This window comes from Notolepis coatsorum (genome assembly GCF_963971535.1).
Source record: "Notolepis coatsorum genome assembly, chromosome: 3".
NCBI lineage: Eukaryota > Metazoa > Chordata > Actinopteri > Aulopiformes > Paralepididae > Notolepis > Notolepis coatsorum.
The window spans coordinates 26,984,569-27,011,205 of NC_140167.1; the positions used below are offsets into that span (position 1 = coordinate 26,984,569).

Genomic DNA, 26,637 nt, shown 5'->3' on the forward strand with positions numbered 1-26,637 from the left:
CGAGGACCAAACTCTGCACCGTGGGAGATCAGGCTTTCTGCTCATCCGCTCCCAGTCTGTGGAATGCTCTCCCTGATCATCTGAGAGCACCACAGACCGTGAATGCTTTTAAAAAGGGCCTCAAAACACATATTTTTAATAGCGACTTTTGTTGATTTTCTATCTAGTTTTAGCCCCACACATTTTATGTTCGTTTACTCTTTTAGGCCTTCTTATTTTATGTTCTTTTACTCTTTTACAAATTTTAGCCCTTCACATTTCATGTTCTTTTTTTACTCTCTTACTAGTTTTTATGTTCTTCTACACTGTAGCGCCTTGAGGTTTCTTCCACAAATATAAAGCACCCCTATGCGTTTAATATATTATTATTATTACATTTAAAGAGCTACTATTGACCGTAAAGGTGAGACTCTTATGGTTCCATTTAGCCTATTGGTATTCAGACACCTTGAGGTGAAAGGTCAAGGGACCCCTTTGAACTGAATATGTGGCTATTATTCAGAAGTGCTGACTTGCCTTTTATCTCCCCTTGGTGCACCAAGACATATTAACTAGTTTCCATTGATATTCCCTTGAACAATGACGCGGGTTTCTCTCACCGGCTGGAATATGGATTATAAACAGTAAACGGGATCATATTCTATCCACCCAGTGCTTCCTGTGGGGCTAGTTGGCGGTACCAGCAGGGGGCGGCGGTGGCAGGCGGAGCGTACGAGAGAGACGGAGAAGGAAGCAAGTCAACGGGAACGGAAGTGAGGAGGGCCAGCCTCTTCGGCGTTGAACGTGAACCGAGAAGGACGTGTCGTTGAGCCCCCGTTGTGGACCACACGGGTGAACGTATTGAACTTGAGTATATTACGGGTTATATCAGAAATATAAGCGTAGTAGCGTGTTGCATGTCCCCACTGAACAACCCTAGTGATACTATTCTAGAGTTATTCTATAAGACAAGCGGTATAGCCAAGTGTTGGCTTATGTTAAAGATATCCCCTCCAGTGAGGTGCCCAGTCAGCGTGGCTTGAAGAGGACCGGTGTTTAGAGGCACCCTGCGTCATTGTATGTTGCGGCTAGCAGGAGGGCTGTCTGGGACCCACAGAGTAGCTTCAGTTAAGGTAGGGCCAGATTATTGTCGCGCTTCGACCCAGCACCGGCCGTCAACCGCCTGTCTTCGCCGGCGTTCGACATCTGCTCTGCACCGGCTGTCTCCAGCCCAGCACGGGAGTTCGTCCCGTCCAGCAGAGGTCGCCATCACCCAGCACGCGCTCTCAGCCCGCTACTGCTCCCTCTGCTCCAGCCCCGCTTGCTAGCGGCCGTGACGAGAGCGTTCGACGCCATCTTATCACCCGGACAGTGGTGGTGCGGCGAGGCCGCCATCTTGGTTGAGTACATTAGAGCTTCGGTGCTCAGGATCTTATTGCACAGTACACAGTGTGATGCGGCCTACGGGTGAAGCTAACGTTGCTAACTACAGTTCATAGGGGTACCCCATAAACATTACATGCCGGCATTAGTATAGGACTTTTGTTTTGGTAAAGTGGGCCCACCTTTTTCATTTCCTTTGAGTGTGATAACGTGTTTGTTCTTTAATAATAATTTCCCATCTAATTAACCCTTCCCCTGCGGGAAGGTTACTGACCAGTGGTATCATAAGTAAAGCCTTAGAGAGGTATTATCGTTACCATATAATTAAAGCCTGAGAGAGGTATTATCCCTGGTACTAACCCAGACGTGGGTGATGAGTCAAGCACATTGGTGTATAATATAAGTGTCTAGAAGGTATTGAGTTACAACTTGGGTAATGGTAAGATTCCATTCTATTTAAACCATTGCCATTAAATCTTTGTAACGAAACAGTACAATTAACTATAAAGAATTAGATGGGAGTTCTGTGTGCGTGTCCCTTCCTGAGCCTATAAGCAACTGTTTTGGTGTGGGTAACGTTAATACCATTAATTAACCCCTTCCTATCCAACTCTTCCCTTTTTACTGTAAGGTTTCTAATGTCACTGAGGGAGGGTACTGCTTGCGGGGGGAACTAAGTTATTTATTTACAATTCAGTCACTAGGTGTGGGAGGGTTAAAGGAGTAATTGGGGGAAGTGAGAGCGAGTTGGGGAGTACTGCTGACCGCCCTGGAAGGGAGAGGAAGACCAGAGTACCAGACCAGGTTGGTAAATCCCGGGCCCCATCCACTCCCACTGCCGGCCTCCAGTTGACGCTCCAGACCCAAAGACGAAGGTGCAGCCAGAAGGAGCTCTACTGTGTCTCGCTACCCAGTGGCTGTGCACACCCGTTCCCACGAAGCAGGGATAATCCACCCTGCTACAATGGTCATGCCAATTCTTCACCTCAAAATGTTGCTTAATGTTTGAGTAATATCTATCCCATTTCCATGTAAGGTAGCATGATATGATTGGTATCTATAGATTCCTCAAGGTCTCAAGTTTCACATTGAATTGCTATAGTCTTTCTAGCTTTAACATTGAGTATGCTATCACCTTACTGATATAAGGAAATACTTCTTAATGCATTTAGATTCTGTGTGAGCTTTGTAATGTTTAAACAGCCAAATATGTATCAGTAATTTGAGTTGTGAAAGTAGGAAAAGGCTTATTGTCCATCTACAAGTCAGGCCACGTAAATATAGCCAAAATGATATGGTGAAAAAGAAGACTGGACCTTTAAGCAAATGATACTACGAAACGAGAATCATCCAAGTAAGCAGTGGATGTTTGTTTTATTGGCCTAAGATTGTCTGGACACAATGCAACGTCCCCGGTGCTTAACCATGTTCTTCGTACATTTATTTGTGACATGTGCAGCACAGAGTATAAATATGTATACTGAATAAAAGAGACATTGAGTCATACGAAAAAAAGGCAGACTTTACAATGAGGCTCTGAGGACGCGTCGAAAAGGGTTTCCTTTTGAACATCACCTTCAAAAGGACTCCCGTTAAGATGGATGGAGGACACTGAAGAACAGAAATGTGTGACCTCAAACTGGTTCTCCTCTCACCCTGGCATCCACACATTTCATCACCAAAGCGATTGTTTTGTCAGCTATAATACAATGCATACAGGATTTTTTGTTTGTTCTTTTGTCTTTTTGTCTTTTTTTTTATACGTTGAAACATCCATTATATCTGCCATGTTCAAATATTTGACCCCAATAACAAAATATGTATAATAACAATAACAAATCTTACCAATAATAAAAGCATTTGTTATAATAGTCAGAAAGTCCCATCTCTTTTTGACACTATTCTTGATTGTGAGATTTTTAAGAATTGTGTGCGTCCAATGTACAACCATCTATATACATAGTGATGAAAAAAAACATACATATAGACATGACACGAGTGCTTAGGAAAAAACACAAAGTTCATTCTGTGAAAGTCGTTGAGGCTATGATTGATAAATTACTTTTGACAGAAGGTTATCTCCTCCCACGATGCTGATTGGCTGGTGCAATGCTGCCTCCCCATGGCCTGGAGCACCCACTGCAGGCATCTTGAAAAGACTCTCACGTTCCTTGCTGTTCAGGGACAACTTGCACTAGTCCTATTGCACGATAAGATATTCCAGCTGTGGAGACGTTTACGTTTTCAAATTTTAAAAAGTCAGTGTTCTTTCCCCCCCATGTGGCGGCTACTGTACAATGTCACAATTTAAATAAATACTCTCCATAACAAAAACAGTGATAAGTAAGTATATTAGCATTTATAAAAACCCAAAACATTTCTGAAGATTCAAAAGAATGACGCGAATCAGCACCAACATCTGGTGGCAGCTTTGGCTGAATAAAAGTAAAACAAACAAACAAACAAACAAACAAACAAACAAACAAACAAACAAACAAACAAACAAACAAAAAAATCTAATGACAAAAACAAAGTCTTCAAACGAGAACAAATCCAACGACAGCAGGTATTAAATACTTGTAGTAAAATTACCTTTAAAATCCCCCAAACCAAATCTGTACCAGGACCCAGAAGCTATACATATATAGAGATACTTTGTATATGTGGATTTTTCTTTTTTTCTTTATTTCTTTTTATAAAAAAAAAAAAACACTTTCTTTCTTTTCGTTTTAAATAAAAATAGAAAACCACAGAAACAAACGCGTCCGTCTCGCGTGTCCCTCGCTCGACTCCGAACCTCTTGCCTACGGTCATAACTTCCCAAAGTGAAAGAGGACTTGGCAAATAATGGCCACCACCGCTGAGCTGACGACAGAGGAGATGGAGACGTCCAAGAGTCTGCTTTCGAACACCACGAACTCTGCCTTGTTCTCCTTCACCTTGGCCATAGCCAACAGGCCCTTAGCCGCCCTGCACATCATATTGACGCTAGGCGGGTCCATGGGAGGGTGGCCCATGTGCAGCAGGCTGTGTGGGTTCTGCTGGTACTGTGCCATGCTAACACCGTCCTCCAGGAAGCCCACCAGGTTGCCCACGCCGCCCTTCTGCATGGCGATGGCGTGCGCCGCCGTGGGGTCCCCCTGCGCCAGGTGGGAGAGCACCGCCACCGCCATCTCCCTGTACACCTGGTTCTTCCGCTGGCCCACGTAGCGCACCAAGATGGAGTAGAGCTTCTCGTGTCGGCTGAACGGAGGCGTGGCTAGCAGGAGGTCCACGTTCCCGTCCTGGATGCTCAGCTTGCACAGGCACTCCAGCATCAGCCTTTGCGGGGTGAGGGAGGAGTGGGGCGGGGCGGAGGGGAAGGGGTCCCGGGCCTCGGCGGAGGGACACACCATCCAGTGGAGCAGGCCGTCCAGGACGGGCAGGCAGATGGTGTCTGGGTAGATGGACAGATCCAGCTGACCAGAGATGTTGGCCAGGGTCACCATGGCGTTCTCCCTGAGCACGCTCAGACAGTCCCACCACCACTCGTCTTTGCTACACGACAGGCCCTGCTCCTGCTGCTCCTCCCTCTGGTAGCTCGGGGACGCTCTGTCCCTCACCGGGTGCTGGTGGCGGAGCAGCAGGAGCCTTCCCAGGAGGAGGACCAGGGCGGGGTGGCGCGACATGTCCGAGTCGTTGCCCGGGATGAAGGAGAGACTGCGGACGATGTTGGAGACGCAGAGGCAGCGCTTGGCCAGCGAGTCCTGCCACGGACGGATCGTGGAGAGGGGCGTCTCGTCCAGGCAGCGCGGCTCGTCCTCCAGCAAGGTGATGCGGTCCCGCTCCCCGTCGGGGTGCACCCTGAAGGGATAGGACGGCAGAGAGAGGGCGGGGTGGCCGTAGCACAGGGCGTCCACCCTGGCGCACAGAACGTCATCGATGGTAGCGGTGACACGAGGTGACTCTCCTGGCTCCTCTCCTTCTCGTTCGTCGCCGTCCCTCGCCGCGGTGTCCGCCCCCCCGGCCGGTGGTTCGCACCGGGGTTCAAAGTGCGTCTGGATGTGGGCTGTGGAATCCCCCCCGCCAGCCTGCCAGTGCAGCAGTCCGCTAGTGAACGCGGTGACGTGGCCCAGGTGCTCTGTCATGTCCTCCATCAGGTCATCTTTGTGGAGGATCTTGATGGGCAGCTTGTCATATTTGCTGGCCTGTTTAGGCCTGGGCTCCAGCATGGCCACAGGCTGGTCAACGGGCGGGTCAACAGGTTGGTCAACGGGCGGGTCAACAGGTTGGTCAACGGGCAGGTCAACAGGTTGGTCAACAGGCTGGTCAACAGGTTGGTCAACGGGCAGGTCAACAGGTTGCTCAACAGGCTGGTCAACAGGTTGGTCAACAGGCTGATCAACAGGTTGCTCAACAGGCTGGTCAACAGGTTGATCAACAGGCTCCTCCTTACTCTCTGCCTGCTTTTCTTTCTCTTCTACTTTTCCGTCCTTTCCCTCCCCCCCTCTCTCCTTCCCATCCTCTGCCTCCACCCCATCCACCTTCTCCGACTTCACCTCAGGCTCCTCCTTGCTATCCCCAGGCCCGGCCTCCACTGCGATGGGTGGGGCTTCCCCTGCGACACCACTTGGTTGTTCCTCCATTGGCTCCGCCTCTGGAACAAGCTCAGGCTCTTGTTGGTTGATGCAGTCTTTTCCCAGGTCAGGGCTGGTTTCGTCCTCCTGGCTGGGAACAGGGTCGGGGCGGCTCTTCTGAGCGACAGTCCCCACCTCGTACTCCTCCAGGATATCAAACATCTCAATCAGACAGCGGCGGAAATACTCCACAATCAGCTCCAGGAACCCGGGCAGCTGTGAATAGACAAACCAATAACATTAATGTCAATATTTCAGTCTTATGCAAGAGTCTCTTTTTCATCCTTTTCCCCCCAGTGTTCAAACACACAGATTTATTTTCTTTTTATCTAGAGATTTACCCAAATGTCTCCAAATGGTTCAAAAGAACCAGTGCGGCACATAATTACAATTAGGGTTAATTAACTCTCAGTAGTTAATTTCAGTAATTATCAGGATTATTCAGTATAATCCTGTTCACTTAGTGTATGACATTTTGAAGGCACTTGACACTGGACTACAGAACTAAAATAATAAATGGATCCACACTGACACATACGTACATGCCCTTCATATAGTACGGATAGTTATTGATCATATCATAATGGTTAAGGAGCACAGCTCGTTTGCCATATATTGAATACTATGACTATTATTCATACAATAATATAGTATTATTTTTCAAATTTCAGATACTAGTATTATGGCGTTTCCTTTCTTCCTTCCAATCTGCCGTGAAACACATGGGAACACAGTATGACGGAAACCAGTTTCTGACAGTGTCTGCTAATCTGTTATTATGATAGTATCTGCTAATCTTATTATTATGACAGTGTCTGCTAATCCCTTATTATTATGACAGTGTCTGCTAATCTCGTATTAGTATGATAGTGTCTGCTAATCTTATTATTATGACAGTGTATGCTAATCCCTTATTATTATGACAGTGTAGGCTAATCCCTTATTATTATGACAGTGTCTGCTAATCCCTTATTATTATGACAGTGTCTGCTAATCCCTTATTATTATGACAGTGTCTGCTAATCTCTTATTATTATGACAGTACTGTATCTGCTAATCTCGTATTAGTATGATAGTGTCTGCTAATCTTATTATTATGACAGTGTATGCTAATCCCTTATTATTATGACAGTGTAGGCTAATCCCTTATTATTATGACAGTGTATGCTAATCCCTTATTATTATGACAGTGTCTGCTAATCCCTTATTATTATGACAGTGTCGGCTAATCCTAGAGAAGAGGTCACATTTAGTCACAAGTCACAGTTCATTCATTCATTAATTTTGCTCATTCACAGTGATTAAGAAGCACAGCTTGGACTAAATGCTTATATAGCGTATACAGTATATACAGAGGGTGTAATGCTAGGTAGGCGTTACCTGAGAGAGGTTGAAGGAAGCCACGGTGATGTCATCATACAGAAGGATGTTGATGGTGTCAAGAGCCCAGGTGCTCTCTGCCAATAGGCCAGACTTTAATGACATCATCACTCGCCACGCCTCTGGGGTTCCTGGGTAGAAGAGGGGGGAGGGAGATGTGATTAAATCATAGATGTTACAATGATCTTATCTAACAGATCGATATTAGTTTGATCGTGTGGACGAAAACCTATACTATTTTATCACCTACAGTACCTCCCACAGGGATCCATAAAGTATATCTGTTCTCTATCTACTCTGTAGGCTTCCTTCAAAGTGAGTCATGATCAGTTCTTCACAAGGTCAGCCTTACAAATCTGTCAAATCCATTGTCAGACTCTCGCTGCTGTTGGGTGAAAACCTAGGTATCTCTAAAAGGGTAAACCTTTCAGGAATTGACTAAAACAATTAAATGTTCAAAGAGACACCCATGTATTTCAGAAAATTTGGTATGTTGTGTTTTGAATGGGCTTCATGGGTTTTCTTATTAGGGTTTTGAAACTCACAACACAGAGAACCATTGGCCATATTCACACGGTGGCCATTTTGCTCTTACAGTATGTCGTGCTCCGGTTGGGATTCCTTTCCACCCTGTTCTCAATGCGTGGAAAGGAATCCCAATCTGAGCATGACATAAGCACAAAAGGGCCGCCGTGTGAATATGTCAAATGGAAACCTTCAATGTAAGCAAATCACCAAAATGAGAGACGCAGGTTTTTTTGGCCCAATGGCTCTGATACTAAAGGACGAGACAACGGCTCCGTCTCTCACCGGTGTCCTTGGAGGTGGCCTTGCGTCGGGGCTTGAGCAGCGGCATGGTGGCCTCCACGGAGCCCACAGGGTAGTTCAGGTCCCTGCGCAGGTTGGGCGGGAAATGACCCAGGTGCCCTCCGCCCTGCATCCCCGGCTTCACCATCTTCATGCCGGACATAAACGGCGCCTTGCCGGGCGACATCCGTGCCTCCATGGAGCGCTGGAAGGCCCCCGGGCTGGGCGCCCTGGGCAGGTGGTTGGCCATGGACTGGGAGTTGGGATAGGGCGACGGGGGCTGGCGTGACGACATGGGCGGCATGGCTCCGGACGACGACATGTAGGGAGACTGGCGGTGCCACTGGTCCTGCCCGGGCCTGCCCTCCATATCCTCTCTGCCCATAGGCCCGTAGGGCGGCATCTGCGACGGCGCCCCCTGTCTGTTGGGGTAGGGATAACCTAAGTCTGTCCTGGACGGCCACACGTTGGAGCCGTCGGCCGCGTGGTTGGAGGTGGGCCCCGCGCTCATCATGCCGTGATGGCCCTGGCCCGAGGGGGGCATGTGGTCCCGGGGGTATGGGTAGGGGAACTGCCCCTGGATGGGTCTGCGTTCAGGGCCCGAGTAGCCGCCCCCGTACTGGTTGTAGATCTCGGCCTGCTGGTTGGCGTACTGCATGGCGTACATGTCACCTTCGTGCCTCTTGCCTGGCGGGCCGTACATACCCTCCATGGGACGCTTGTAGCCCTGCTGGATCATGGGAAGGGGGAATAACACATTCACATTCAAAATTTGATTAGATTAGATTAAAATGTGTCGTCATTATACAGCACAAGAAGTTTGGCATCCAACCAGAGTGCAAATGTAGCAGTAAAGTGCAACAGTAATATACAATGTACAGGTGAATAAACTGGGTATAAAATATATAAATGAGTACTACTGAGTGTAGTGCTAATCAGATGTATGCACAGAGTTGTAATATTAATATTGCATTGTAATATTGGCCAGCAGCATAACTAGTAAAGTAGGTAAGGGATATGTACAGATATAGGTATAGTATCTACAGATATGTAAAAGGCTTATGTACAGGTATGTCCAGACAGGTGTGGATAGATATATATATACACACAGTGAGAATAGATATATACAGTATATACGGTATATACAGCATTATTGTACCTGCTATCATACAGTGTACAATCATCATACAATGATGACCAATGCCATTTGTTTGGGTTATACATGCAACATAACAGTAGCCTGTAGCTTAATTTCTAAAGCTGTATGCAATGGTCAGTGTGTTAAAATAAACAACACACAGTAGATGTAGATGTCAGTACAATGCCGGCAATTATCGAATAACTGATATTTGGTTGTTATATTATCGATATTCGATAACCGATATTTGGGTATACTATTCTATTATATATGTGGTGTTGCCAGACATCCCGCTGTGCAGGTACTTTACTGTATCTTTTACATTGTTTATCTCCTCTGTTTGGAGTCAGTTGTGTTGTGTCATGTCTGTATGTACAGTATGTGTCTGTGGCAGTAGTGTGGGCGTAAGCCTAAGACAAATTTCCCAGCTGATGGAACAATAAAGTGACTCATGACTCTTGATGTCAGGGCTGCAGCGTCCCACCTGTTGCTGAGGGTACATGCCAGAGGGGTGCATGCCATAGGCCATGCCAGGGTACTGCTGCTGCTGCTGCTGCTGCCCATAGCCTTCATGTCTGCATGGCAGAGAGAGAGAGAGGTCGACACTCACTGATTACAGGGAATGTGAACACACACACACACACACGCACGCACGCACACACACACACACACCACACACACACACACACACACACACACACACACACACACACACACACACACACACACACACACACTGTAGATGTACACACTACAAACACACACAAACACACACATACTGTAGATGTACACACTACAAACACACACACATACAGTAGATGTACACACTACAAACACACACACACACACACACACACACACACACACAGAGACATGCATGTTCTCTCAAAACTATTTATAGCTTTCTTTTGATTATTCTATCTTTGTTTCCATCTTTCTTCCTCTACTCCACCTCCCACCAAAACACACACACACACACACATACACGCACGCGCGCGCACACACACACACACACACACACACACACACACACACACACACACACACACACACACACACACACACACACACACACACACACACACACACACACACACACACATACACACACACACACACAGGCGCTGACCTCTGCTGTGCGGGGTATCTGTTGGGAGAGTACATGTTGCCCTCTGTGTTGGAAGGTCCCATGTTGTTCTGACTGCCAGGGGGACCCATGCTCCCCTCCATCCCCATCACATGGTCTGGCCTGGGGGGGCGGGGTTATTTATGAACACAATGAGCATAAATAAAATCACTGTTGACTTATTGCCGTTATAGTTATCATGATGTACTGATGGTAAGGCCGGTCTGACGGTATTCGCTATTAAATATCAATTGAAGAGGATTGATTAAAGTGCTGCTTCATTTATGCATAGGAAATGTAATTAATCAAATATTTAGTCATGATTAATACGTTTATGCAACTGAACAAATGTAATTAAATATTTCTGCACACTCTTTCTCTCTCACACATGCACACTTGAATACTTGTGTAAATAGAAGAAAACAAGATAGTAGATCATTCCACGTGCACACACTCTTGTACACCGTCTTTCTCACACATAGACATATATGAAGTCCTATGCGTGTGCTCAATGTACCATCCCCCACACATTCCTTTCTTAATTAGTCACACATGCGGACACACAGTGAAGTGACAGGAAGTTTGTCGAGTTTTGTTAAAACCAAAATGAATTTCCTTGTACGGTCACCCTGGTAAAATATGTACCCATTGCTGGCAGACGGCCAAAGATGTTGAATACATTTTCCCTGATGCACCAGTAATGGAACCTTGCAATTATCAAAGGTTTTAGTAAAGCTTGGTAACATTTTTACATTTTGTCTAGACATCTTGTATTCAATTCAAATCTAAACCCCCTGGACTCTTAATTCTATTTTGATAGTCATTTTTCTTGAGGTTTCTCCTACACAATGTATGGTCAACTGTAGATATTAGTATGTGTATATAAGTGTGAGTGTGAGTCTCTACATAAAACCAGTTGTCTGTCATTTTGTACGTCATGTTATGAGGGGAAGTATATGAAATAGTGTTACTAGTATTATTATTATAGACCCATACGGATCACAGTCATGCTACAATAGCGCCCCCCTGTGCCTACCTCCGGTCATAGCCTGACCCGTATGGGTACTGGGAGCGTTGGCCCATGGTCATGGCTGATGGAGGCCGACCATACATCTCCTGCATGCCACCGCTGGGCATCTGGCCTGGCATGTAGGGGTCTGCTCCTGCCACTGTGGGGGGAGAGAGAGAGAGAGAGAGAGAGAGAGAGAGAGAGAGAGAGAGAGAGAGAGAGAGAGAGAGAGAGAGAGAGAGAGAGAGAGAGAGAGAGAGAGAGAGAGAGAGAGATATCAAGGATATTGTACATCGGCAACATGATCTTTAATACACATTTCAGTAAGTATTATCTTTGGGAGATCCTTATTAGAAATGTTGATGTGTATGGTTTGGACAATTGCAAGGCAAGGCAAGGCTGCGGGTTCTGACGGTGTTAGCCCAAGGGTACTCAAAGCCTGTGCCTCCCAGCTGTGTGACGTGCTCCAGCACATACTCAATATGAGCCTGAGGCTGCAGAAAGTCCCGACACTGTGGAAAACCTCCTGTGTGGTCCCTGTCCCTAAGTGCTCACGGCCCAGCACGTCCAAGGACTACAGGCCGGTGGCTCTAACCTCTCACATTATGAAGACCATGGAGAGCAACTCCGCCTGGAGAGCAAAGATCCTGGAGCAACTCCGCCCGGCCATCAAACCCCACCTCGATCCACCCCAGCTCACCCCGACTGGGGTTAGAGGATGCTGTCATCTACCTGCTGAACCTGGACAAGCCTGCGAGCACGGTGTGAGTCATGTTTTTCTTTTTACTTCTCCAGTGCTTTCGATACCATACGGCCTGGGCTGCTGGGTGAGAAGTTAGAGGCGATGCAGGTAGAGGCCCCCCTGGTGTCCTGGGTTGTTGACTATCTGACGGGCAGACCACAGTACGTGCGCCTACGGAGCTGTGTGTCAGACAGACTGGTCAGCAACACCGGGGCCCCGCAGGGGACAGTCCTCTCTCCCTTCCTCTTCACTGTCTACACACCAACGACTTCCACTATCGGTCAGAGTCCTGTCACCTTCAGAAGCTTTCTGATGACTCTGCTATAGTGGGATGTATAAAGGGTGGTGATGAGGAGGAATACCGGACTTCGTCACATGGTGCGAAAAGAACCACCTCCAACTAAATGTGACCAGGGAACTGGCTGTGGATCTGGGGAGGAGGAGGAGTACACCTGTGACCCCCATTTCCATCATGGGGGATTGATTGATTGATTGATTGAAAAGTTTATTAACAGATTGCAGAATGGGTACAGTACAGTACAGCTCAATACATACAATTGTTAAGAGGATGCAGACCTGAGAAAGACTTTCGTCTTGTTTCCATCAGGGTCCCCCATTTTCAATTCATCATAACATATATGACATACATGACATACAGATAGACAGTACTGCTACATCTATACATTTATGACATACCAGATTTTCAAATACAGTACTGTTTGTGATACTAAAAAAATCCAGAAGAAGAGTATATACATTTGACATAGAAACTGTGCATTGGGGGAGGTTGGGTAGGTGGGGTGGGGCTGTACATTGGAGGGGGGGGGGGGGGGGGGTTGGGTAGGGGGGGGGGGACACACTGTACATTGGAATACTGACATACATTTGACATGGAAACTGTACATTGGAGGAGGTTGGGTAGGTGTTGGGTTGGGTGGGGCTGTACATTGGAATACTGACAAAGCCATGCTTGGTCTTTATTGTACAACTGGGTTAGGATATTTGTAGGGGCCAGTTTTGAATTGCAGTCTCCCGTAGGTGTTCTTTGAGAGTGTTTTTGAAGGTGGGTAGTGATTTACATTCCTTTACAGCTTTGGGTAGGGCGTTCCACATTGTTGTGGCATAATTGCGAAACGTGTTTAGTCCCTTGTTTGTGCCGAATCTGGGTTTTACATGATTTGTGGAGCTCCCTCTGGTGTTGTGATCGTGGTATTCACTGACCTTTGGGAAGTATTTTGACATGTACATGGGTACCTTGGTCGTGTAGTGTATCTTGTAGACCAGGCCCATTGCAAGTTGCTGTACTCTGTCCTCTACTCTAAGCCATCCTAGGTTGGCAAAGTGTGCAGGGGTGAGGTGGGTTCTAGGAGTCAGGTCAAGCAGTAGTCTGACTAGTTTGTTTTGAGATGTTTGTAATTTGGTTTTTAGTGCCTTTGAGGTGCTTTGGTACCATGAGGTGCAAGCATAGTCGTAGTACCCTTGAATGAGTGCTCCTGCCAGAGTCTTCAGGGTATTCTTGTTTACCAGGGAGGAGATCCGGTACAAGAATCGAGTTCGTTGATTGACTTTTTTTATTACATTGGATGCCATTTTGTCACAGGAAAGATTAGCCTCTAGGATGGAACCCAGGTAGGTAATTTCATCTTTCCTTGTGACAATATTGTCACCCACTGTAACTGAAAAGCCGTCTGTTTTGCTGAGTTTGTTATTTGAACCGAAGAGAATGGACTCTGTTTTGCCCATGTGTAATGATAGTTTGTTGTCGGCGAGCCATATGCAGATTTTGCCTAGTTCCGAGCTGAGGGTTTTTTCAACCTGTAACTTGTTCTTGTCAGAGACCAGCAGGGCTGAGTCGTCCGCAAACAGGAACAAGTTGCAGTCACAAGCTGACGACATGTCATTTGCATAAATTAGGAACAGTAGTGGTCCTAGTATGCTTCCTTGTGGAACACCACAGTTCACTGTGAGGGGGGGGGATAGGCTACCGTTTACCTCCACCATCTGTTCTCTCCCCTCCAGGTAGGATTGTATCCAGCTCACTGATAAACTATCAAAACCGATTGCTTTTAGCTTGTCAATCAGAATGGTGTGATTGACAGTGTCGAAGGCCTTTTGTAGGTCTAGCATGACCATGCCGCAGTATTTGCCCGCGTCCACCTCTTGCTTGATGTGGTCGTTCAAATAGAGAAGGCATGTGTCAGTGGAGTGGGATGTTCTGAAGCCAGATTGGAATTCGTAGATTAGATTTTTATCCGTAAGGTACTTTTCGACCTGTTCGTATACTATTTTTTCCATGACTTTCGAGATGGATGTAAGGATAGAAACAGGGCGGTAGTTGCCTGGGTCTAATTTGCTGCCCTTTTTGTGCAGGGGTGTTACTCTCGCTATTTTGAAGTCCTTGGGGACGTGTCCCTGTTTTATGGAGAGGTTTATTATGTGTGTGATGACTGGGGTGATGGCGGCTGCTGAGTCTCTGAGGAATTTGGAGGGGATGTTGTCATGGCCAGTGGCCTTGTTCGGTTGGAGGGCGCTCAGTTTATTGAGTACCTCATCTGTAGTTACCATTTCCAGTTTGAAATCGTCTTTGTGGACGCCTAGGTTCTTGTAGTATGCTACTATGTGTTCTACCCCATACTGCCCTGAGTGGGAGGGTAGTTTGTTTACCAGTGTTGTGGCTATGTTTGTGAAGAAAGTGTTTAAGTAATTGGCTACATCCAGTTTGTCTGTGATGAGCGTGTTGTCCGTCTTTATGTTTATGTTTGAGAACCTGGTTTTAAGTTTTTTACTGCAGCCTAGTTGATTATTGAGTAATTTCCAAAGTTCACGTGGTTTATTTTTGTTTTCCTCAGTTTTGTCATTGATGACATTTTTTTTTGCAGTTTTTATCATGGAGTTTACGTCATTTCTTAGTCTGTTTCTTTCTAGTTTGAGTTCAGTCACGTGGGCTTGGAGTTCACTGCTCGTGCTTTTGGTAAGCTTTGACTGACTTTTATGAAATTCAGAGCATTTTTTGTCTCTGGCTTTCATAGCGGTCAGTATTTCAGTGTGCATCCACGGCTCAGCGCGATTTTTTACCCTGGTGGTTCTTAGGGGGGCCATGTTGTTTAGTATTGTTGAGAATTTGGTTTTGAAGCCAAGCCAGGTTTCTTCAACCAGTGTACCATTGACTTCATCTGACCAGTCCAGGCTCTTCAGTTCAAGGTTAAAGGCCTCGCTAGAGTACGTTTTGAGGTCTCTAGATGTGACCATTTTGTGACAGCCAGCCTTTTGCTTTGGCTTTTTGCGGGAACAGAATATCATATAATGATCACTTAACCCGCATGCTATCACCCCTTTATTGGAGATCATGGACTTGTCGGAGGTCAGGATGAGGTCAATGGTAGTCTGGGTTGATTCACACACCCTTGTGGGTTGGGTGATTAGCTGGCTGAAACCGTGCAGATCAGAAAATCTACTGAAGGCCTTGAAGACGGGTGCTGCTTTACGTAGCATATCCGTGTTCCAGTCCCCAATAAGGATTTTTTCTACGCCCTCCACCCCAGTTAAGCACCCATCAAGTGTGTCATAAAAGCCACTCTGTTCTGGTGGTCTATAGATTGTGCCTATTAGTACTGATTTTGCCCTTTCAAATAAGATTTCAATCCATACAGTTTCAATCTCGTCATGGTTAAGGTCAGTACGGTTGCTGAATTTGGTATCTTTGTGTATATACACACAGACACCACCTCCATACTGGTTCCTATCCCTCCTGATGATTGAATAGTCCTCGATTTCTATCTCTGGATCCTGAACAGATGAGTCAAGTTTTGTTTCTGTGAAACATAATATATTAGCCTTACGGGGTCGACGTGGACATGGTTGAGGATTACAAATACCTCGGAGTACACATTGATAATAAACTGAACGGGTCTAAACACACTGAGGCACTCTACAAGAAGGTCCGGAGCCAACTCTACTTCCTCAGAAGGCTGAGATCCTTCAACGTCTGTACAAGGATGTTGAGGATGTTCTATGAATCGGTGGTGGCGGGAGCCTTCTTGTACGCAGTGACCTGCTGGGGCAGCGGACTGAGAGCGGGGGACGCAAACAGGCTGGAAAAGGTGGTCAGGAAGGCCAGTAACGTGTTGGGAGTGGAGCTAGACTCTCTAGTGGTGGTGTCGGAGAGGAGGAGCCTTGCCAAGCTCAACGCCATCATGGACAACCCCTCCCACGCACTACACATGGACGGCACAGGAAGTCCTTCATTCCAACAGCCATCAGACTATACAACGCATCACTGTGCCTCACTGAGAACAGAGTGACAGTACAAACTCCGGTAATCTTCCTGACTTTTTACTCGACTTTACATTTTCTTTTCTACATTTCTTACTGTACATTTACTGTATATTTTTGGCTGTATATTTTAGAATGTATATGTACATATTCAGAATGTATATCCCAGACTGTATTTTTATTCTTATTTGTGATTTTTGATGTTTATTGTGAGCAATCTGTAGTGCTGAATTTCCCTCAGGATCAATAATGTACTTCTATTCTATTGTGTTTCCTACCTACTATAGTACCCTCATGTTTTCATGAGTCATTTCCTAATTAAGACCACCAGGTGGCAGCATTCCTCTACGCATAAATCACCACTCAGCCACGATTAGGTCTATTGTTCTGTAGGGCTGCTGTTATGCGGCTAACAGCCCACCATATTTTTTCCTTCAGACTCTGATTCAGTTCAACGCTCAACAGAGGAGCCATCATCCTTTTCTTAAACCCCGCTGCTTGGGGGGGGGGGATAAGAATAAAACAGGATGAAGAGAGTAAGGATGAGACACAGGCAACGCTACAGCTGGTAGGACATGAGAAGGACTGGTGTTGGCCATTAAGAGGTAGTGTGGTGGAACAAAGAGCCTTGATGTCCCTTCACAGCCACCTTAGCGGTAAAACACAATACATACCCGGAGTACAGTGCTCTGTAATGTTAATCGGCCCAGTGGAAACAATAGCTGTTGGCTAAGAGACCGTACAAGTATATTGCGAGTCACTATTACAAGTATGATGAGTTCATGTTCTCCATCTTTTTAATTGCGCATGTCTGAATAGAGCACCTCTGTATAAGAGAGCGTGTTGCCAAGTGCACTGTCCCCTGAAAGATTAATTTATCAGTAATAACATAAACATCAGCCACCCTTCCTTCTCAAAAAGTAAGGGGGGAATATAGAGGGGAAAAAATGAATATCCCATAATAACTCCATTAGAATCTACTTCGGAAAGAAAGTGCCTCATTTCTATACAGTGGTAGAGTAGAGCCTGCTATTACTGTTCCGCTGTGGCTTGTTAACAAGATCCATTAATACAACAGCAATTAATTAAAATTGTATTGATATATTTATTTGACCGGTACAGCAACACATAGCAACCATTGTGCCTGATGAGAGTAGGTAAAACGTTGGAAAAGCCTGCTATCACTGTTACGCTGTGACTTGTTAACAAGATCCAGTAATAAAACATCAATTAATTAAAATTGTATTGATATATTTATTTTAGCAACCATTGAGCCTGGTGAAATGACAAATGAAATAAAAGCTATTACTGTTCCGCTGTGACTTACGATGAATTGAAAATGGGGGACCCTGATGTAAACAAGACGAAAGCCTTTCTCTGGTCTGCATCCCCTTAACAATTGTATGTATTGAGCTGTACTGTACTGTACCCATTCTGCAATCTGTTAATAAAGTTTTCAATCAATCAATCAATCACTTGTTTAAAGATTCTGCAATAAAACACCCATTTATGAAATTCTTTGTTGATATATTTCTCCTATAATATATGTGAGGTTATATAATATATGAGAAATATATCAACAAAGAATTTCATAAATTGGTGTTTTATTGCAGAACCCGTTTTGAGGATATTGCAGAATTATGAGAATTTCTGGTTTCGACTCCGACTCCTTCCACTGGAGTCAAGCGGAGTCGACTCTATATGGCAATGGAAGAGATGGTTGCTATGTACAAAACAAAACGCTTGCTATATATGAGAGGGTTATCAACAAAAATATGATCATTAAATGTTGGTGTGTTATTACTGGATCTTGTAATCAAGTCACAGTAGAACAGTCATTTTTAATGCTTTTCCAGTGTTTTACCTACTCACAGAAATTAGGCCCGTAGGGTTTAACATAAACATTCCATGCAAGGCCTCTATTATTTCCACCAGGTTGCCCATGGATTTGCATTGAAATTACTGTTTTGTATTTTATTTTTAAATGCAGCCCTTATACGACCTGAGAGTCGATTCTACTGCACTTCACCTGATTCTGAGTCAATAACCAGGAGTCGACTCCCACTCTTAACTCATTCTGCGCCAATGACAAAAAAAGTTGGGTAAACTCGCCATCGCTTGAGCGCCAATCACGAGAAAAGTCGGGTTTTAATCGTTATTTCTTTTATTAGCTATATCCATTCATTTTCATCCATCCAGCCTGATGTTATCATTGGGAATGGGTCTGAGCTGGCAAAGGGCAAATACTGCCACCTACGCCTTCCAGCCGGTATTGCACATCATTGAAATCCCTCCCCCTTGGGCTGTACGCTGATCTGAGAAGTCCGGGCGGGGTATTCCTACTCCGGCATGACTAACGTTATACCACAGAGTTTGGGGAGACTCGGAGCAGCGTGGATTATGCCTTTTGGACATTTACATTTACATTTAGTCATTTAGCTGACGCTTTTATCCAAATCGACTTACAAGTTCTATACGACAAGTCATCAGGAAGGGTACAACTCTATCAGCTGAGTAACAATGTTCATCAAAGTGTTGCGTGTTACAGTGTAGGTTAGTTTATTAAGACAAGTGCATGACAGTAAGGTTAGTTAGGGTTAGATTTTTTATTATTATTATTTCAGATAATGGTTGAAGAAGTGCGTCTTTAGTCGACGGCGAAAGATTGGACGGGTTTCGGCTGTCCTAACTGGGGTGGGTAGTTCATTCCACCATTGTGGGGCAAGGACTGAGAATAGGCGACTTCTCTTTGATGACCCTCCCGGAGCTTGGATAGGAGTAGGTCTGAGGCGGCCAGAAGATGCAGAGCGTAGGGGTCTTGAGGGTGTGTAGAGACCAGGGCCCATTTCATGGGTGCATGAGGAAGGATAATAACGATAATCTAGCGTTGATTACAGGAAGATTAGATAATCAGGCGAAAAATGACAACATGATAACTGGATTTCACTAAAAATTATTATTATTATTATCGCGTCTTTTCCTGGGATTACTCAGAAGCACCCAAACTATATTCATATTCAAAACGGTATAAAACGGAAATATACGGATGAAAAAACAATCTGTTTTTTGCATGTTTACCAGAAGCAACTCACTGAAAATCGACGGTGTTATTAGATCCATAGGTATAATATTTCATATATTTTAAGCACTCGCAAGTTTCGCAGTCTCCCCATTGACTTACAGCGTTGGTGTTCTACCCAGAAGGTAAACAGCGACCCCTGGCGCTGAATGAGTTAAGACAAGGAGTTGACTCTTTTGGAGCCAACTCTACCATCACTTGGAGGACACACGGGCAAACATTCTGCACAATATTTCAGATGTTATATTTCAGACGTCTGACAAAAATAGACTTCTACTGAAAAGGATTTGGAAGGACTTTCTTCTCAGCGTGTCTCTTCTCTCTATTCAGAATGCGAGCATTAGCAAAGACACGCCAAAGTCACAAAAAAAAAAACTTTTCTAACACTTCACTGATGCCATTCTGCTGTAATTGATTCTAACGTGTGATAGCTGTGAGAACCTCTTAAAACACAATATGTCTCATTGTGAGGTAATTTATTAACAGCCCCATCATGGCTGTTAAGACTACCGTAGTTATTAATAAAGGGGGTTATGAGCCTTCACATCTGTTCATATCCACACTTAAGAAAAAAGTGTTGCACACGCTGGCTCCATATGCATTTCTCTCGGCCCGCCATGGCCCTCAAGCCTTATTCAAGATCAACAGTAATAGTAGGACACAGGCACTGGTAGGTTATGTAGGCCACACCCTTTTAGTGACACATCTGACAGGGTACCTGAGAGGAGGCTACTTTTTTGAATATAGATGACTTGAAGTGTTTTCTGTAATGTACTATCTACAGCAGGGGTCTCAAACTCAATTTACCTGGGGGCCGCTGGAGGTAGAGTCTGGGTGAGGCTGATTATTTTTTATTTTTTGCAAAATCAACTCTGCCTCTCTTTGTTAACTACAACAAGCAATGCTGTTTGTTATTTAAGATGAGGTCGGACTCGGCACTGACAGATTTGTGTTCATTGTGCTGCTTTTATAAAGCCTCAAATGACGGCTTACAATATTTCATGAAAGCAAAGTGTTTTGTTTGTCTAAGATTTTAAAAGGTTTAAACTTTACAGCACTGACAAAGTTGAACAAAGTCCCACAACATTAAAAAAAGAAAAATTAAAAAAAGAAAAAGAAAAAAAATATATATATTTTTTTTTAAAGGGGAACTATCTTATAAATGGCCTTTTTCAGTGTTTAGCATTGTTTCCTAGCTATGTGGACTTATATTAATATGATCTATGTCTCTAATTCTCATATTGGCACATTCTTCCAATTCTCCTCTCACAATATTCACCCTCACTGAACTGAGTCATCTGAACATGTGCTGATTTGTGATGTCAGAGAGACTCAGCTGCATGATAATGTGGCAGATGCCACCAGGCCACACAGTGGTTTAGGAGCCCAGCCTCAAAACGGCTCGAGATCTTGAGGTAGAAAAATGCTGTTTTTGAGGACTTGATTAGAAATACAAAACAATGAATTAAAAAAATATATAATTACAGAGGTGTTCCATAAACTCACAGGAATTGTGTAAAAGTGCCCAAATAGTGAAAGAAATAGTAAAATAGTTCCCCTTTAATGTCAAGTAGGGGGCCGCAAAATATCATCCAGCAATTGGCCCGCGGGCCGCGAGTTTGAGACCCCTGATCTACAGTATGTATTGGATATTGAAATTAAGTTGTTTATAATGTTCATCTAGAGCTGAGGTTTAACTCTTTCTGTATATTAGAAATCTATTATAGTGGTGACATAGTAGTTCTTGTCACTTTTGATCCTCTTGATTATTTTTCCTCGCCCTAATGGTGGAACACGATTGTCTAATCAGCATCAGATGTTCTCCAAGGGTGTAGCCTGCATCACCTACCAGTGCCTGTGTATTACTGTCGTTCTTGAAGAAGGCCTGAGGGCCGAAACGTCATGGAAATAAAAAGAGAAATGCATATGGAGCCAGAGTGTGACACTTTTTTCCTACTTTCAAGTCTACTCCAGACACCTCACTACAACCCTTGGTGTGTGTAACTGAGGGGTACAATTCCCTGACTGTATTGATAAGTATGGTATTATTAAACCACTACCGCTTGTACTTTAACTTCTGGCCATCCAGTACATGATATAGATATGATGAACACTTTCCCACCTGATGAAACGAAGTCCACACAAATGTATAAATCAAATATTTTATATAGCAAAGGGTATATACAACGTTCACTTAATGACATTTATGATTTGAAATGCACTTGTATGGCAAATGAGTATTCGTAGGTAAATCAACATTGAATGTCCAATCTCTGGTTACGCAGGGAGCAAATATACAACCTGGTTCTTTAGGGAACTATAGCGATGGTACTTAAATGATTATAGCTGGATACACTAAGGGGGGGGGGGGGGTCCCGCTGGTTGTAAGACAGTAGGAGGGGGGGTTAGAAGAGCCGCTGGCGGTATCCCATCTGGCCGACGATTTCTTGGGAGAATTCAGAGTCCTGAACACGATGCCCACAGAACCTCGGTCCGCAGATGAATACAGCTGGACCCTCTGGTGGACGGTAGCTGCCGGTCCACAACGGAGAGACGTGAGGCGACCTCACTGGGTGTAGAGCGTCGTCTCACCTGGACTCATCTCCGGGGGGTAGTTCCAACACTCAGCAGTGTTGGCCGTTATCCATGGAATAATCAAAGCACCCAAAGCATGTAGATAATCCAAGCCGTGGAAGGCTCGCCGTCGTCCGGGTAAAGTAATCCAATGTACAGGTCCACTCGTCCTGGCCCGGAGCTCCTCGGATGCAAGCACCACACGTGGTCTGCCCAGCCTGGTTAAGACTCCAGATAACGTCAGGAATGATGGGGGTACTGCTCACTTTATAACTCTAACCGAACGATGCACCATACATAATAGACTATTATTAGCTTAATAGAAGTACGTCCAACTCGACGGTATAGTGCCAAACTATGACAATTCAACTATTAATCCACACGATATCTCAATGCCTATTCTGAGGCCAAGTAGGCCTTACTGCACCACACGTGCGTCGTGGGTGAGGCTTCGCGTCTGTTACTCGGTTGGAGGGTAAAGAACTAATGGACTAAAAGAAAGTTCTACTTTACTTGCGCCATATATATATGCGCTGTGAACAAATAGTACCATTCGTATTTCGCCAGACGTATTCCTACGCGGAACCGGGCTTGCCACGACATGTTGGGCGGCACGATTGAACTTGAACCAAGGGGCATGGCTGCTGGCGCCAGGTTCTCATCCAATGGTAGAATGAAACTATTATGGGCTGTTTAGTAGACTAAAGGGATATTCAGTGCATATTGTACAAGGAATATACAGGGGATATCAAACGATATACAAATACTATTAAATATATATCCATAAATAAATATATATATTCGGTTTAATCTGATCCTTCACAACAGCCGCCCCCTAATTAGTCCCACCTAATTAGCTAAGCAGAGACAGATTAACCGCACTGTCTACCACTCAAGGTCCGCTGTAAGGGTCAGTCAACTCACAAAGTCATGGGGTCATGGTCATCATCGATAGTGTCTGGGAGTCGGGGCAGTTCTATTAGCCTCGCCACGGGTCGTGTGTAAGTTCGCCCTTGGACGAGTACTTCAGCTGCTCGGACCTTGCCATCGGCACCGGTGGTCACTTTGCTTACGCGGCCAGCCGGCCACATAGCTCTGGGTAGTGACTGGTCGATAATCATGACGACTGTTCCTTCTGTCAAATTGTCTCTCTCTTTTACCCACTTCTGGCGGGTCTGTAGAGACGGTAGGTAGTGGAGTAGGAAGCTGCTCCAAAACTTGTCAGCTAGCACTTGACTGTACCTCCACATTCTTCGGCCGTTCGCTTCTTCAGGCCTGTACATTGTCTGGGGTAGCACGGGGTCCAGCCGCCCCATTAAGAGTGTGTTGGGGGTGACTGGGTCGACATCTGCTACATCACTGGAGACGTAGCCGAGGGGCTTGGAGTTCAATACTCCCTCGATCTCCGTGAGGACTGTCATTAGGACTTCTTCCGCCACAGTCTGGGCCCCAAGCACGGCGTACAGGGCTGTCTTTATGGAACGTACTTCTCGTTCCCAGGTTCCACCGAAGTGGGGTGCGTTCGGGGGATTAAACTGGAAGTCAATCTGGGATGGAGCGAGGTGGGTCTTAAGTTCTGGGCCCATAGCTTGGAAGCTCTCTCTCAGCTCTCTTTCTCCGCCTTTGAAGTTTGTCCCGTGATCAGACAACAATGCAGACGGTTTTCCTTTCCGTGATGTGAATCTTCGGAAGGCCATAAGGAATGAGTCTGTGCTCAGGGTCGGAAGGAGTTCGACATGGATCGCTCTGGTGGTCATGCATCCGAATACAATACCCCACCGCTTCTCGGCTCCTCTTCCTCTCTTTACATACAACGGGCCAAAACAGTCCATGCCTGTGGAGTGGAATGGCTTGTCGCCGAGTCGGAGGCGACAGGGGGGTAGGTCAGCCATCCGTGGTATGCTGGGCTGCGCGCGCCACTTTCGGCAGTCTAGACAGGTTCGCTGGAAGCGTCGCACCGCTTCTCTTCCTTGAAGTATCCAATAGCGACGTCTGATCTCTGCGAAGACTCTCTCTGCTCCTGCGTGGTGTACATCCTCGTCGTATTTCTTTATGATCAGCTCTGTGACCTTGTGTCGGCTGTTCAAGACTATCGGGTACTCAATGTCATCCGGTAGATCGGGGGCTCTCCGCAGGCGACCACCCACTCCGATGAGACCATGGGCGCCACTCTCGGGCGCCAGGTGGAGCAGTCTGCTGTCTGATGGGACGGGCTTTCCTCCCTGTAGACAGTCTAGCTCATCGGGGAACGAGTCTCTCTGGGCTCGTTGCAGTAGAAGAAGTTCTGCTTCCTCGTAGTCAGCTGCTGAAATGTCAGCGGTGGACTGAATCTCTGGGTGGTGCCACAGGAATGTCTTTAGCTGCGCACTCTGTAGGGTAATGCAGTCATCTATGTTGGGGTCTGTGGAGGCGACTGTGCTCAGTCCACAGAACATAGGTTTCTTGTTCTCAGCTTCCTCTTTACTTGCTTCCCGTGGGGTGGGCGTAGGCCACTCTTCTTCCGGGAGCTTGAGGAATTCTGGTCCGTCACTGTAGATGTTGCGACGGGTGAGGTCATCCAGGGACATTCCCCGGGTGATGACGTCAGCTGGGTTGTGTTTGGTGTCCACATACCGCCAGCTCGCTGCTTCTGTTAACTCTTGAATCTCGGTGACTCTGACTCCCACGAAGACTTTGTATCTGCATGAATCAGACTTGATCCATGTGAGTACTGTCGTGGAATCTGACCACAAGATTGTTCTGTGCACCGGAATGGTGAGTTCACGTTGGATTAACGTGGCTAGATGCGCTCCTGCTAGGGCTGCGCAGAGCTCTAGGCGCGGGATAGATTGTTGCTTTCGTGGGGCTATTCTTGAGCGAGCCAGGATGAAAGCAGTGTGTATCTCGCCTCCCTTCTCTTGGGCACGCAAGTAGGCCACCGATCCATAGGCTACTTCGGAGGCGTCGCTGAAGACGTGTAGATCCATCTTGCATGTCTCTGGCCTCACTGTGGGTGGGAAGTAGCTACGGCGTATATTAACGCCTGGGAGTGGGCGGAGCTCCGTCTCCCACTCTCTCCATGTTGAGGCAAGGTGTGCGGGTATTGGGTCGTCCCAGCCCTGGTCCTTGTCCCATAGTGCTCGTACAATCATCTTTGCCCTGGTGGTGTAAGGTAGAATACATCCCAACGGGTCATATTGTCTGGCGAGTGTTCTGTACACACTCCGTCTGGTGGTCGGTATCGCAATGTATGACGCCGTGGATGGCTGATACATCGGCGAGCGTTGGGGGAGAGGCCTCCTAGGCGAGTCTCCTCTTGCGCCTCTCTGTGGGCTGGTACCGGCAGGGTACCATGGCCCGCTGGTCCAGGTGCTATTCCTCGGGGCTGGTCGTGCGTCATGCTCACCCGTGAATAGAGTCGGGGGTCTGTAGCGCAGCGCCGCGGGGGTATAGCCTGGGCTGTACTGGACCTCCTGGTCCGGTGGAGTACTGTGCTGTCGTCGGGCTTGGTTCTCCTCCTCTCCCTCTTCTTCTTCTATCAGGTCCTCTAGATCCTGTAGTCGTTTATTTAGCTTCTCCGCAGTGTATGCCGCTCCTTCCTTGTAGCTGGGTCTCGCTTGGACCGGTCTGGGAAGGGGGTCTGCGGGGGGTATAGGCTTGGTCTGTTGGTCAAGTTCAGGGTCGCTTGCTCGGTTAGGAGACGCTGCCCTTGACTGTTGTCTCGACGAGTTCCTTGAACCCCTGGCGGAGGGAGAGGGTGTTGCCCTGTGGTTCAGCCGCTTCATTAGCCGCGCCCGTAACTTGTCGCGCTCGGCTTGTAGTCTGTCGCGCTCGCCCTGTAGTCTGTCGCGCTCGGTTTGGCGCTGGATGAGATCTGCTTCTCTTTGGGCACCGGCAGCGGCGCGCTGGGCGTCGGCCCGGTCTCTTGCCATATTCTCTTCCGTCTGAAGGCGTCTCATCTCCAGGCGTCTGCGCTCTTCTTCGCTCCGTCGTTGCGCTTGGAGTTGTTCACGCTCGCTAAGCGTCTGTGCCCGGAGTCGATCGCGTTCACCCCGAAGTCGATCGCGTTCACCCTGAAGTCGATCGCGTTCACCCTGAAGTCGATCGCGTTCGGTAGAGGCTGTCAGGCTGACGAGGAACGCCTGTTGTAGCATCCTCTCCGCTTCACTGGGGGAAGACGGTTGTAGAGGTGAGCCGCTCCTGGGTGAGCCGCTCGTTGGGGAGTCCTGGAGCTCTATTTCCTCGGCGCTCTCCTCCTCTTCTTCCGTGCAGAGTTCTCTCTCTGTAGGGTTGTCTTCCTCCCGGGGCTGGTCGGGGACTACTTCTTCGGTATTGGCGGGGGGTAAAGGCATGTCAGCTCCCTCCTGGTCCCCACCGTGAGCTTGGTCAGTTACATTAGAACCCACTAGGGCCTCTGTGGTCGGGGAAACCTGGTCGTTAAGGTCAGACATAATTTTACTTTCTACTTTTACCGCGTTTACCGTTTGTCGAAGGCTAGGTAGTTGACTGACAGCGTAATCCTCTAAGTACTGAGGTGGCTGTCGTCTGCGCTG

General features: G+C 46.5%; 1 protein-coding gene across 1 annotated transcript in view; it reads right to left on the reverse strand.

The window, feature by feature from the left end:
- Window positions 1–4,117: 4,117 nt before the first annotated feature.
- Window positions 4,118–26,637, reverse strand: part of LOC311225737 (AT-rich interactive domain-containing protein 1B-like) — a gene marked incomplete at its 5' end in the record, with an annotated part of 172,257 nt that continues 149,737 nt past the window's right edge. The window contains 6 exon segments of the mRNA XM_084311131.1: window positions 4,118–6,194; window positions 7,359–7,489; window positions 8,169–8,895; window positions 9,788–9,878; window positions 10,433–10,552; window positions 11,466–11,598. Coding sequence (XP_084167257.1) covers window positions 4,173–6,194; window positions 7,359–7,489; window positions 8,169–8,895; window positions 9,788–9,878; window positions 10,433–10,552; window positions 11,466–11,598 — 3,224 coding nt within the window. The 3' untranslated portion in view covers window positions 4,118–4,172.